The sequence below is a fragment of the Solanum dulcamara genome, chromosome 4 (assembly GCF_947179165.1).
Source record: "Solanum dulcamara chromosome 4, daSolDulc1.2, whole genome shotgun sequence".
NCBI classification, from domain to species: Eukaryota; Viridiplantae; Streptophyta; class Magnoliopsida; order Solanales; family Solanaceae; genus Solanum; species Solanum dulcamara.
In genome coordinates this window covers 12113571-12126382 of record NC_077240.1, presented here as the reverse complement: position 1 = coordinate 12126382, position 12812 = coordinate 12113571, and the positions used below count along the sequence as shown (strand labels likewise).

At 33.0% G+C, this 12812-nt stretch overlaps 2 protein-coding genes and 1 pseudogene across 2 annotated transcripts; all 3 read right to left on the bottom strand.

Moving 5' to 3' along the window:
• Positions 1 to 1279: 1279 nt before the first annotated feature.
• LOC129884003 (MADS-box transcription factor 23-like) lies at positions 1280 to 1737 on the bottom strand (annotated as a pseudogene).
• Positions 1738 to 5780: 4043 nt separating this feature from the next.
• On the bottom strand, positions 5781 to 6858 carry LOC129884691 (MADS-box transcription factor 23-like). The gene has a single exon (XM_055958974.1). The coding sequence runs from the start codon at positions 6325 to 6327 to the stop codon at positions 5890 to 5892; it is 438 nt and encodes a 145-aa protein (XP_055814949.1). The 5' UTR covers positions 6328 to 6858; the 3' UTR covers positions 5781 to 5889.
• Positions 6859 to 8556: 1698 nt separating this feature from the next.
• Positions 8557 to 12812, bottom strand: LOC129886277 (kinesin-like protein KIN-14U). Its single transcript, XM_055960892.1, is given in 11 exon segments — positions 8557 to 9280; positions 9283 to 9517; positions 9604 to 9731; positions 9995 to 10032; positions 10241 to 10459; positions 10553 to 10717; positions 10812 to 10993; positions 11077 to 11183; positions 11274 to 11435; positions 11546 to 11629; positions 11722 to 12812. Coding segments are annotated over 11 exon segments (1893 nt in total). The 5' UTR covers positions 11924 to 12812; the 3' UTR covers positions 8557 to 8909.

Below are 12812 nucleotides of genomic sequence, written 5' to 3'. Positions count from 1 at the left end.
ATATAACATGATACATAATGTGACATATTATATATTTTTATTAATATTAAATTATCACACTAACAAATACTTTACCTAATGGATCCAATTTATAATAATTTCCCCCAATTTATACGTGTGCAACCCATAACTTTGGTAGCTAGTTCTAAGACTAGATAGCGGATGACCGTGCCAGCACGGGCCAACAACAGTCCCTCATCTGATATACGAAATGGATATAGATACACCAAATTAAATAACAATAATGGACGTTAGCTGCAATTGCATGAAAGTATTGGAATATGGAGATTGAGCACCTTTCAATTGTTTAATTTAAGTTTGGGATGTAAAATGAGTTGGTCTAATAAATATTACTTGTAAAAATTTCATGACTATTTTATTTTCTGTCCCAAGGAGAATGGGCAATTGAAAGATGTTCATGACTGTTCAATCTCCGTATTTTGGAGAATATCACCATTCTAGAAGCTTCCTTTGTGATTTTCTGGATCTCTATTTTCTTCTTTCCTGTGTCCATTCTCCTTAATTTATTCCTCCGTGTCTTTTTTCAGTTCTTCTTCAACAGTTTAGGCAAGGATTTCTAAAGCTATAAGAATTGGTAGTTTACTTTTAATTGTCATTGGATCTAATGTTACTATATGTTTTAGGGACATTTACAAAAAAGATTAGCTTTAAAAGAACATATTTAGCTACAATTAAATTGTTATCGTAAATTAATTGTCACTAAAAATTATTTTTAATGTATAGTTGTTTGCCTAATTTTTCTGTCTATTTCTATAATAACTTCTCCACCGACATAAACAATAAGAAATTTCTTTTAAACAAAATTCCTAATTTGTTTATTTATCTTTACGTTGGCTATAGATTTAAATCACATTACTTCTCACCATCTTAAACGAGGAGACGCGATCTTTTCATTTGTACATTTTCCCCATTGTTTTAATTAACTTTCTTTTTAAGGATTATACAAGGAGAGTAAAAGTTGAGGTTTTGGGGGATTCACTTGCCTTGTGTAAATGTGAAATTAAATTATTATTTTTTGGTTAATCTGGATGACGCATAATAATTTAGTTAAACATGAAAATTCTAATAAAATATTAACATGTACTAATTTTTCAAATACATTCTAAAATGTAGTAACAATGAGGTATAACATAAAACTAAACCTTTTTAATATCTTGTTGATGCACTTTCTTCAAATTGTCTCAGTAAGATACGTACACAGTACACACAAGCAAAAGATTTACGAAATTCCAAAATAAAATAAATTTAAAGTTACATGCTACGCAAACAAAGCTTCAAACGACTCAGCATCTTCATTGGAAACAATCTTGTCTCTGGTTCCTTCCAATTGTTTCTTCAACATTAAAAGCTTATTCAAATTTTGACATCCTTCAACATCTATACCTTCCACCCATTTGCGGAGACCATTCCTTGTGGAAGTCGTTGATGATCTAGACCCCGAGGATCAATCAGAAACAACAACAACATCATCATATATGTTGATAATTTCGTGCAAATACTGCTAGGAAAATGCCTCTCAATAGCAGATTTAACGTCTCCACAAGTAGAAAGCCTTCCGGAGAGTGAAAAAACAACAGAGGCAACAAGAGAATCTGTCATGGATTCGAGTTCGTTAGCTTTGTTGAAAAGTTTTTTCCTTCTTCTCGAGAATGTTACCATTCTAGAATATTCATTTGTGATTTTCTTGATCTCTATCTTCTTCTTCCCTCTGCCCATTCTCCTCACTTCCTCAACAAGTAAGATTTGTTTTGAAATTTGGGATGCTTTTGAGGTTTGCTGGAAATGTTTATTTATAAGGAGGCATTGAATTTAGGTAAAGATTTCTAAAGCTATAAAAATTGGTCCATAATTGGTTTGTGTGTATGTATGGACTGTAATATAACTTTTCCCATAATTGGTTTCTGGAAATTCTATAAAGATTTGATCTGTTAATTTTTGGTGTACAATTCTAGTATTGTTTAATTGAATTCACATTAGTTTTCATCTGAATTGTTCATTTACTAGGTGTCTGTGCTAATCGAGCCTTATGCAGCTGCTCGACTCAGAAGGTATTGAAGGGAGATTGATCCCGGATCATCCATGTGGATCACCCTCCAAATCAACTTAGCCATGCCGAAGAACTACCAATATAAAGTTATCAAATTCAAAAAAAAAATACCAATATAATTAATTATATATCACCATTCACCAAAAGAAACCGGAGTACAATTCCAAATCTATATAAATCAAATAAGTTTAAAACTATTTATATAAACAAAGCTTGAAACGACTCAACATATATGTGTATATATATATTTATATATAAGGAAAATTATCTATTTTTAACAAAAATATTTTAGAATTTTAAATTAAGTCACTCAATCTTCATATTAATAAATAAAATTTTTAGAACAACATCAAAAATAATGTCAAATGATCAACATGTTATAACTATAATTAATCTTTACTTTTATAAATGTATATATTATTTGTTAGACCCTCATTTAACTAAGCAACATCGGCAAGGGCATGACCGGGACTTTTACAATGGCCTTGGCTTGTGCATGATGAAGCAATGTAATTTGTGGCGACTAAGTGTTAGTGGGCAACAAATGTCCAAGATGCTTGGATTGTTGGCAATGCAGCTTGGGCATACTTAGCAAGGTAGCTTGGACGTAGTAAGGCAAGGACGGGCAAATGGCACCTATGGAACATGTGTGCAAGCAGTAACATCGGCAAGGTAAGACAGTGTATTGACTTGAAAAGGCAAGGTTGTGGGATGACTTGATGATGGCAAGACAAGACTGTTTCAGTATGAACACGAAGCTGACAGTAACAAGAAATAAAATCAAATACAAAAGAAGACAACAACACTCTGTGGCCAAAGGCAAATTCATTTGACGCATATGAAGGGGATGTGCTGGGCAAATGGGTTGCTTTATTTGAAATTCGAATATTATAATAGCGGTTAGAATAGGATTGTTATAGTTAGTTATTTTCATATAGAAAAGTTGTTAAACTATGTGCAGTGCACAAGAGCAGCTGTAACCACCTCTAACTTCCTTGTCTATGTGTAAAGATTTTAAATGGTAAAAATTCGACTAAAATAGGGAGGAGAGTGTATTGTGTCATAGTGAATTCGTGAAGACAAATTGGGTGTGAATATGATGACTGTGTAGCAGTGATGACAAAGAGACGAAGAAACAAATCACCATACCGGCTTCTCCAATAAAAGTGTAGCTACACATCCCTTTCCAATCAATTTCTCAAAAAGTCCTATTGTAATTAATATTACACTTTCTTCTAACTCTATTTTATAATGAGCTTTAAAATGAATATTAAAATATGATATATTTAGTTTAAAATTATTAAAGATTTAACTTGTAGGTATTTAACATAAAAAGTAAAAATTTCAAAATTAAATTATTATAACAGGTGCTATATAAATTGAGATAAAAGAAACTTAATTTCTGGTATTACTTTTTATATTTTGCAATACTTTTCTTGTCATTATCTGACTATAGATAGTCGCATTCTCCTTTTTGATCATTGATGGACTTATGACTCATGGTTTATGAGCATAAGTGGTAAGTTAGTAATTAACTTCTTTTTTTCAAGTGTTTTTTCCCTCTTTTTGGTTGTTTTTTTCTTTCTACGTACATAAACTAGATTTCTATTTATTCTTTTTCACGTAAATTAAGATTTTCTAGAGTTAATTTCCTAAAACAATTTGTCTTCTATAAAGCATTTTGGTTTGATTAAGGAAAAATAACTATTGTTTTAGTCTAAATAGGATTGTTATATATTTTTTGGATTAAACAAACATCTTGATGTAGATGTAATTAATATAATTTAGGACTATTTATGTAAACAAGGCCGGTGTCAAAAACGGATAGTATTAGTGTATTACCATGCAAATTTGATATTATTGATATATTAATCAAAGTAATGGTTAAGGACTTAATTAAGAACAACAATTGCTAGTGATCAATGAATGTATTATTCCATGCAGTGGCGGATCCAGGATTTTAAATAAGGAGGTTCAAAATCTAAATAAGTAGACACACGAGCTAGTCAAAGGGGGTTCGACATCTATTTTATATACATAAAAAATTATTTTAACCATGTATAAATAGTATAATTTTCCACCGAAGGGGGTTCGGATGAACCCCTCGGCACAAGGTAGGTCCGCCCCCTGATTCCATGTGTCTTAATATGAATAACTAAAGGACTATTTATAAGCAAATATATAAATGACTATTTATACGCAAACCCCAGCTTACCTATTCTGGTTGAATCTGAGCTTACCCTGATTTTATCGAATGCTCATGCTAGACGGGCTCAAAGGTTCAACATTGGTCTCGAGTATTATGATAAAGCTACTCTTCTCGGATATAGGATAAGACTAGGGGTGTACTTATAAGTTTGTATTGATCCATTCGGTTCGATTTATCGGTTTTTTATTTTTAAGTACGTTAAATCGATAAATTAAATTAATAAGATATTTGTTATCGATTTTTGATTTATCGATTTTGGATCTTTAATGGTTCGGTTTTCTGTTTAATCAATACGAAAATACTTTCAAAACAACTATATAACTTCTCCAATAATTTGACGTGGTACAGGCATACAACGAAACAGGCAAATCAAACGTTTTTGTTGTGAATAATCACAATTCACAACCCTAGTCATTGCCTAACTTTGCCGTTGTCGTTGCAAACCTTAGCCACCACTGTTGTTAGTTCTTTAGATTTTGACATTGTGGACCTAAGTAATACTAACGCCTAAAGGATAAATACAGCGTGAACTGTGAATTGTGTAGGATATTGATAATCTGATATAGTGATTATATTAATATCTTTTGTTTGATACTTTAGTATTTACGTATGAGTAAAAATTAAAATAGTAAATTATTATAGTCTTAATGGATTATCGGTTTACCCAATAATTCAATATCAAAAAATCAATACTGAACCGATAACCAATAATTATTTTTTTAAAAATCATTAAATAACCTTTAACCCAATAATTCAATAACAATAAATTAATAACACTTTTTTTATTCGATTTATCAAACGGATTGATTTTGCACACCCTTACTTGAGACGATACTTACTCCCTATGATCCTTTCCCGATTAGACCATGCGTCTAGCCGTATTTCACCCATACAAATACGATTATCGTCAAATGTTTCAGTGCAAATTTGTTGTTTTTAGCTTATTTTATTTTGTCTTTTCATTAACAAAATCTAATTAAACAGAATAATTGTTACCTCTCCCACCAGTGCATATAACTCATCCTAACCTTCGAGTGGATGCAACGAAATATTGCACTACGACTGCTATCACAAGTATAAGGCCTTCCAGTGGGTGAAAAAACAACAACGGCAACACGAGAACTTGTGAGATAACTTTTCCTAATCTGTTTATTTATCTTTCTTTAACAAGGAACGTTGACTAAAGATTTAAATCACATAACTTTTCACCATCTTAAACGAGGAGACACGATCTTTTTATTTATACTTTTTCCCCATCGGCTTAATTAACTTTCTTTTTAAGGATTATACAAGGAAAGTAAAAGTTGAGGTTTTGGGGGGATTCACTTGCCTTCTGTAAATGTGAAATTAGATTATTTTTTTGGTTAATTTGGATGGCGCATAATAATTTAGTTAAACCTGAAAATTCTAATCAAATATGTATCTCCCACATGTACTAATTTTTCAAATACATTCTAAACTGTTGTAAAAATGATGTATAACATAAACTAAACCTTTTTAATATCTTGTTGATGCACTTTCTTCACATTGTCTCAGTAAGATACGTACATACAAGCAAAAGAACGAAATTCCAATAAGCACACATATAATAAAATACATTTTAAGTTACATACTACGCAAACAAAGCTTCAAACGACTCAGCATCTTCATTGGAAAGAATCTTGTCTCTGGTTCCTTCCAATTGTTTCTTCAACATTAAGAGCTGATTCAAATTTTGACATCCTTTCACATCTATACCTTCCACCCATTTACGGAGACCATTCTTTCTCGGAGTGGATGATGATCTCGACCTCGAGGATCCATCAGAAACAACAACAACAGCATCAGATGTGCTAGGAAAATGCCTCTGGATAGCAGATTCAACGTCTCCATAAGTAGAAAGCCTTCCTGTGGGTGAAAAAACAACAGAGGCAACACGAGAACCTGTCATGGATTCGACTTCTTTAGCTTTGTTGAAAAGTCCTTTCCTTCTTTTCGAGAATGTTACCATTCTTGAATTCTCTTTTGTGATTTTCTTGATCTCTATCTTCTTCTTCCCTGTGCCTACCATTCTCCTCACTTCTTCAACAACTAAGATTTGTTTTCAAATTTGGGATGCTTTTGATGTTTGCTGGAAATGTTTATTTATAGGAAGAGATTGAAGTTAGGTAAGTATTTTTAAAGCTATAAAAAAAGGGTACTTTCCTATTGAAATTGTTTTTTTTCCATATCTGGTTTCCAAAATTCTCTGTGTATATATGGACTGTAAATCTGTAATATAACTCCTCCACCCCTTTTCCTATTGGTTTATTTATTCTTTAGAAGGAAAGTTGACCGATTTATTTTAATTTTAGTTTTATTTGACCGAATGAGGGTATGGATGAAGGGCCGGTTATGACTGAATTGGTAGAGATTGATCAGGATGAGTATTTGGATAATAAAGCCGAGGAGGGTGTAGTTAAGGAGAGAACTCTCGAGGCTCCTTTCTTTTTTTGAGAGAATTGTGGTAAGAGCTGAAGATCGAGTTCATGCTATTTTTTGGACTTGTGTAAGAATTTTCCTATTGGTTAGTTGGAGAAGGGGCAATTGACTTACTCCTTCATTCTTCTATTCAAGTGTGAGGAAAAAGACTTTTACGTTTTATGGTCTAAATTCAACGGATTCATTTCTGAACTTCAAGCCTTGCAAGCTTTCAAAGGCTTGCATTCATTTCTGTCTTATTTTCAAAATGAGATTAAATAAAAATTTAATTAAAATAATTAAAACTTTGTGAATATATATTAATATTTTAAAATTTTTAAAAGGTTTTTCTTAGTTTTTAAATTTTAAATTTTGAAATTTTTCTCTCTTTTACTATCTTATCTTTTTTTCTCTTTCTAGATTTCTCTCTCCTTTCATCTTCTTATTCTTTGTCGTGTTTGTTGCTATCATTGCTCCCATCGACGTTCATTATTTTTTATCGTGCTTTTCTTCTTTTTCTTTTTTTTATCTTTATTTATATGAAATGTTTTGGTTTGATTTTGAAAATTTTGAAGAATTTTTTTATTTTTTATTTTTTATTTTTTAAAGTCATTAAAAAAATAGATAGAAAATCAAATAACTATGATAGTTGTTTTAGCTAAGATAAGTAAGGGCTGGCAGTTTATTTGGTAAGTAAGGGATCCGGGGCTAAAGCCTGAAGTTTATACAAATTGCATGCAACAGAAGGTGATTGGTGTTTATTGATAACCAAAACTAGGGATGTATATATCTAGATCTCATTTTCCATATTCAGGCACTTTTTTTTATTTTTAATTTGCAATTTGTTCTTTCTGACATGCTATGCCATTCATTGTTTGATGATTATTTTCTTTTATTCAGTGATTTTATCAGATACTGAATGGTTATGTTTATGGTTTTTTAGATTGATTTTTGATTTCTTTGTGGAGCTATATCTTTGCTTAGATCCATTGCTGTTCTCTCATTTATTAACTCCAAAGTTATCAGCTGACCGTACTGTATAAGGAGTATATCTATTCAACTGTTATATCAAACGATACGCGCCATTCATGCATTATGCTTACATTCCTTTTTTACTTCCAGTTTGTTTTTTTCCTTATCATTTTGACCATTGAGAATTTCGTTTTTCGAAAATAGCTCTACCTCCACAAAAGTAATGATAAAATTTGTGTACGCTCTATTTCTTCAAATTCTAATTTGTGAAATTTTATCGAATAATTGTTCACCACTGAGAATTTCCTTTTCTTTTGTTAGGACGATTCATTCTATACTTGTCTATCAATATTAGTGTGAATTTTCTATCCAACTTTGTAATTCTTGTCCAGGATTTGTCGTTAGAACAAGAATGATAATAGTCGGTGATGGTTGAATGGGATTCGCAACCCCAGAACTAGACGGGCTCAGAGGTCCAACACCGGTCTCGAGTATTAGGATAAGGCCACTCTTCTCTATCGGATATGGATAAGACCTGATACAATACTCCACACGTCCTTTCCCGATTCAATCATGTGTCTAGCCGGTTTTTACCCATACAAATACGACGCTATTCAATTAAATTAACCATTATTTATTGTCGGATATTTCAGTGCTAGTCGATACAGAAAATTTCTTTATAAAGTTTAATGTTTATAGCTTATTTTATTTTGACTTATTTATTAATAAAATCTAATTCCTCAGAATACTTGTTATCTTTCTCATCGGTGCATATATCGAATAACTAATGAAACCAAATGATATTCACAAAAGGAAATATTGCATAAGGTAAATCTAAACTAATACAATATATAGAAGAGCAGCAACAAACTTCAAATAGTCAGTTTTTTTTAATACATTCTGAACTGCAGTAACAATGTTTTATGGTTACAATATGAATTGAAAATCTCTTTCCATGCATGCACTTTCTTCACACAGTCTCAATAATATGAGACTTGATGTAAAAACACAAGCTCAAAAAAAACATTCTTTTTGCAAAGTATAATATTAATCCTACCCCAAGAAATGTCACACCTATAACACATGAACCCCCAAAGAATTTTTCTAGCAGTCTTGAATTACTTCCACATCAATGGTAGTAGCAGCAGCAACACCAAACAAAAAACACCAAAAGGAAAAAAACAAAAAAACTAAAGCACCTTTGACCAACTCTTATAATAGTTAGAGCAGATCAGACATCCTCCTTCTGTGGTGAGCTAGTGGTCTTCTAGGCTTTGGATCCGAGGGCGCGATAGTCTTGCTTTGTGGTAAGACAGATGGCTTAATATCTGAATCATCACCATACTTAATATCCCCTGCTATGGTAGTAGTCTCACTATAACGTGATCTTTTATTTGAAGTTCGTAGCTGAGCTTTGAAACGACGATCAAAGCTGTTTGATTGTGAACCAGAAATTTGCATAGAGCTCCTAGCCCATGATCTCACACTTTTTGGTCTGCTGTGGATTTCCCTTTCTGCTGTAGTCTCCCTTATTCGACTGGCAACCGTGGAACTCATGAATCGAGGCACTGAGCTAGTGACATTTGTTTTAGTCCCTCCTCAGAATTTCTTGGAGTTGCTGTGATTTCAGCGATGTTTTCCTTTGGGGTTATAGAAAAGGTTTCTTCATCTTCAAGTGGCTGATATTTCTTCACGAAAAGCCTTTTGTTCTCACTCAATAAAAAATCAGCCTTCTGTATTTGAGTCCTAAGTAATGTGCATCCCTCTTCAGCTTCCTTCATTTGCTCCTCAAGCTCGGCAATCCTCTTTTCTCTTTGCTTCTTTGATTCCTAAAGGGATGCAAAAATAAATAAGGATAAGTGGCAAGGTCATCAGAGACGGTAGAAAAGAGAAACAAAAAAAAAGAGGGGATTACTTCTGAGATTTCTCTGTTGCATTCTGCTGCTCTTGCTCTCTTTGCAAAGGTACAGGAGCATGTCGTCTCTCCAACATCCTCTTCATATGGGCTAACATGGACTACCATCAAAACTTTTGATCTGTCACCTAAAGCAGTAAGTCCAAAGAAATAAGTTATGAACAACTTAACATATTTAGATATCTAAGTACCAAGGCGAACAAGAGAGTTTTTTACATCAACTGCCAACAAGTCCAAGTTCCAAGATTCCTTACAACTCCTAACCATTGAGTGGATGCAACGAAATATTGTGCTACTGCTACCACAAAATTATCATTGTCCAAAATGTGAAAAATATAATAGTTCTGACATGCATAAAAGGAAATGGCTTTTCAGGAATGAGAGAATTTACCTAAAGAATCCTTGAGAACTTGTGTCAATTTGCTATTTCTGCAATCAAAAGTTGCAACTTAATTAGTTAACGGAAATCACCACTTCCATATATTTAGACTCGTAGCTCCTCAAGCTTTTTCTGTTGGGCGGTGTAATAGTGGAACATAATAAAACTCAAGCAAGAACACTAAGAAAGTACTACCTAAATGCAGAAAAGAAAACCAGATTTCTTTTATGAACTGAGAAACCCGTACTATTCACCTACCTATAAGGAACATGGCCTCTCTTTCTTCTAAGAGCTGCAATAACATCACCTAGTGCAGAAAGAGAGAGATTTATCGCCCTCCCCTCGTCAAGGGTTTGTCCAGTAGCTCCCGTTTTAAGTAGCCGCTCACTCCCTCCAAGGTCAACCATCCACAGTTTGCTTGCTTCTGCTTTAACTCCCAAAGCATCCCCATAGCGATATATATTGATTCTCGTCAAGCTAAATACAAAGAACTAAACAGATAACGTAACTGTTGAACCAAAGTAATCCAATTGAAGATGGGAAAAACTTTTACACAATCTGGATACCCACCAATGCGATCTGCTGGATGTTTCATTTACATTCGTCCACGATGTGGATCTAACTCGCCTCCCCTTATGATACCACCATTTTGCTTTCGTAAAATTAGAGATTTCTACCTCAGTTAAACCATCGATTTCAACTGATCCTTTTGAATCTGTTTGAATATTTAGATTGCTGTAATAGTGTTAGCCAAACTATACCAGGAAACTCATAGTGGTCGTCAAATTACATCCTCCTTTATAAGGCAGGACAAGATATTGGTAATTACCATCTCGATGCAGTGTATTTCCGACTGGAAGGTCTTGGAGCAAGCAAATCCCTTATACTTCCCAAATAGACTTCGAGCATGCTAATCGAAAATGTAAATGAAATCGAGCTATCTAAAGAGGAAAGGTTAAAAAGCTCCTGAAGAACACGAGGAATGATCCCAGGAGACTCGGTGATTCCCTCCTAAAGAAGACAAGAAAAACACCTAGTTCATTTCTATACCATTCTTCATGACAATGTAATAAATACAAAATAAGATAACTAACCATAGTGTATGTCTTGCCAGTTCCAGTTTGTCCATAAGCTAATATACATACATTGTGCCCATCAAGTGCAGATCTGATAATTGGCTCAACCTCAGCAAAAACATCTTCTACAGAATATTCAAGCATAACAAATGCATTTACTAAATTTGTTTGGAAATAAGATTAATCAACTTTTAGCCCATAAATATTTTACCAACCTTGGATTGATTCCTGAGGGAAAACCTTGTCAAATTCAAATTCTTTCCTGCTTCCACCAGATCTTACCACAATCTTCTCTGATTCAACTGAAATCGGTTGATGAATTCTCTGTTTATCTGTAGGTAAAAATGGTCTAACTCGGGAAAACACCCGAATGCAACCTACATTTGGAAATATTAATGTCTCTCATTCAAAATACATAAATGAAGGACAAAAATGAGATCAATTAAGAAGATCGCAAACACAGTAAATATCCAAAGCTAGAAATCACCTTTAATGTCTAGTATCTTATTCAATGCTTCTCTTCTTTTTTCATCCAAAGATCTCTCTTTATGCCTCAAACTCGCAATTTCACCTGTGAAACCATAAGAGAAAAACAAAAGAAAGTTCAAATCATGAAAATTTTAAATCTCAGTCAAATGACAAACAAATCCTAAGAAAAAAAACCTTCTAAATTCAAAATCCTCTGCTCAAGCTGAAACTTTTCATCTTCTTGAACCACATTGACATTTGTGAAAGTTGAAGGAATCTCTTGGGAAGACTCATCATCATAGGAATCTGGATTTGATCCTATTGGAGAAGAATTCTCCAATGCTTTCCCACTTGCCAAAGGCAATGAGATGTTTTCATCTTCCGTAGAAATAAACATTACTCAAGCCCCAAAAGAAACATAAAACAATAGCCTTTTTCCTCAAAAAATTCACAAACTTGAGACAAAAATCCAATCTTTCTCAAGAAAAAAGGCTAAATTTTTGAGTTTAAATGAACCCCGGATAATCAAAATCCAATCTTTCTCAAGAAAAAGACCAAATCTTTGAGGTTAAAAGAACCCCAGATAATCAAAATCCAATCTTTCTCAAGAGAAGAGGCCAAATCTTTGGGTTCAAAAGAACCCCAGATAGTCAAAAATTCTTCAACACAAATTTGGATTCTTGCTCAAATGACACTACAGCAGAAACTGAGCTGACCCACAAGAAGATGCTGCTAGATCGACCAACCAAAGAACCCCTTTAGCAATAAAATATAAATGATGGTTCAGATCCTATATATAGTAAAATATATAAAGAAGTAAGATTGAAGCTACATCTGTTAAATAACCCAAAAAAAAAGGAATCCAAAGAATAAATGCAGGAAGAAAACAAGAAAATAGGGCTAGTTTTTTCCAGACATCCTAGAAGTTGGAACCATGAAAAGAAACAAGCCCAAGAATTAGAATAAATTATATCCTTAATTAAAGCTTGACATAATTATGTGATTTCTCACGGCAGCAAAACATCATAAAGAGAAAAAAAAAACATTTTCCCTTGATCTATGGGTTATCAATTTTCTTTCTTTTTAAAAAAAAAACTTTTTTTTTCAATTTCACAATGATTGATCACTCCATGAGAACTCTGATAAAGGTGATGAAAAACTTTTTAGACAGTTAGGCAGTTAATTTGACTAAAATGAAGCATTTGGAAAAAGAAAAAAAAAATGTGAGAGAACCTGAAGAAAAAAAGTGGTTTTAGAGAAGAGGAACGTGAGGAGCGCAGGGAACA

What these genes read in the sequence shown, in the direction of transcription:
- LOC129884691 (XM_055958974.1), bottom strand. Translation starts at nt 6,327, where the DNA reads ATGGTAGGCACAGGGAAGAAGAAGATAGAGATCAAGAAAATCACAAAA.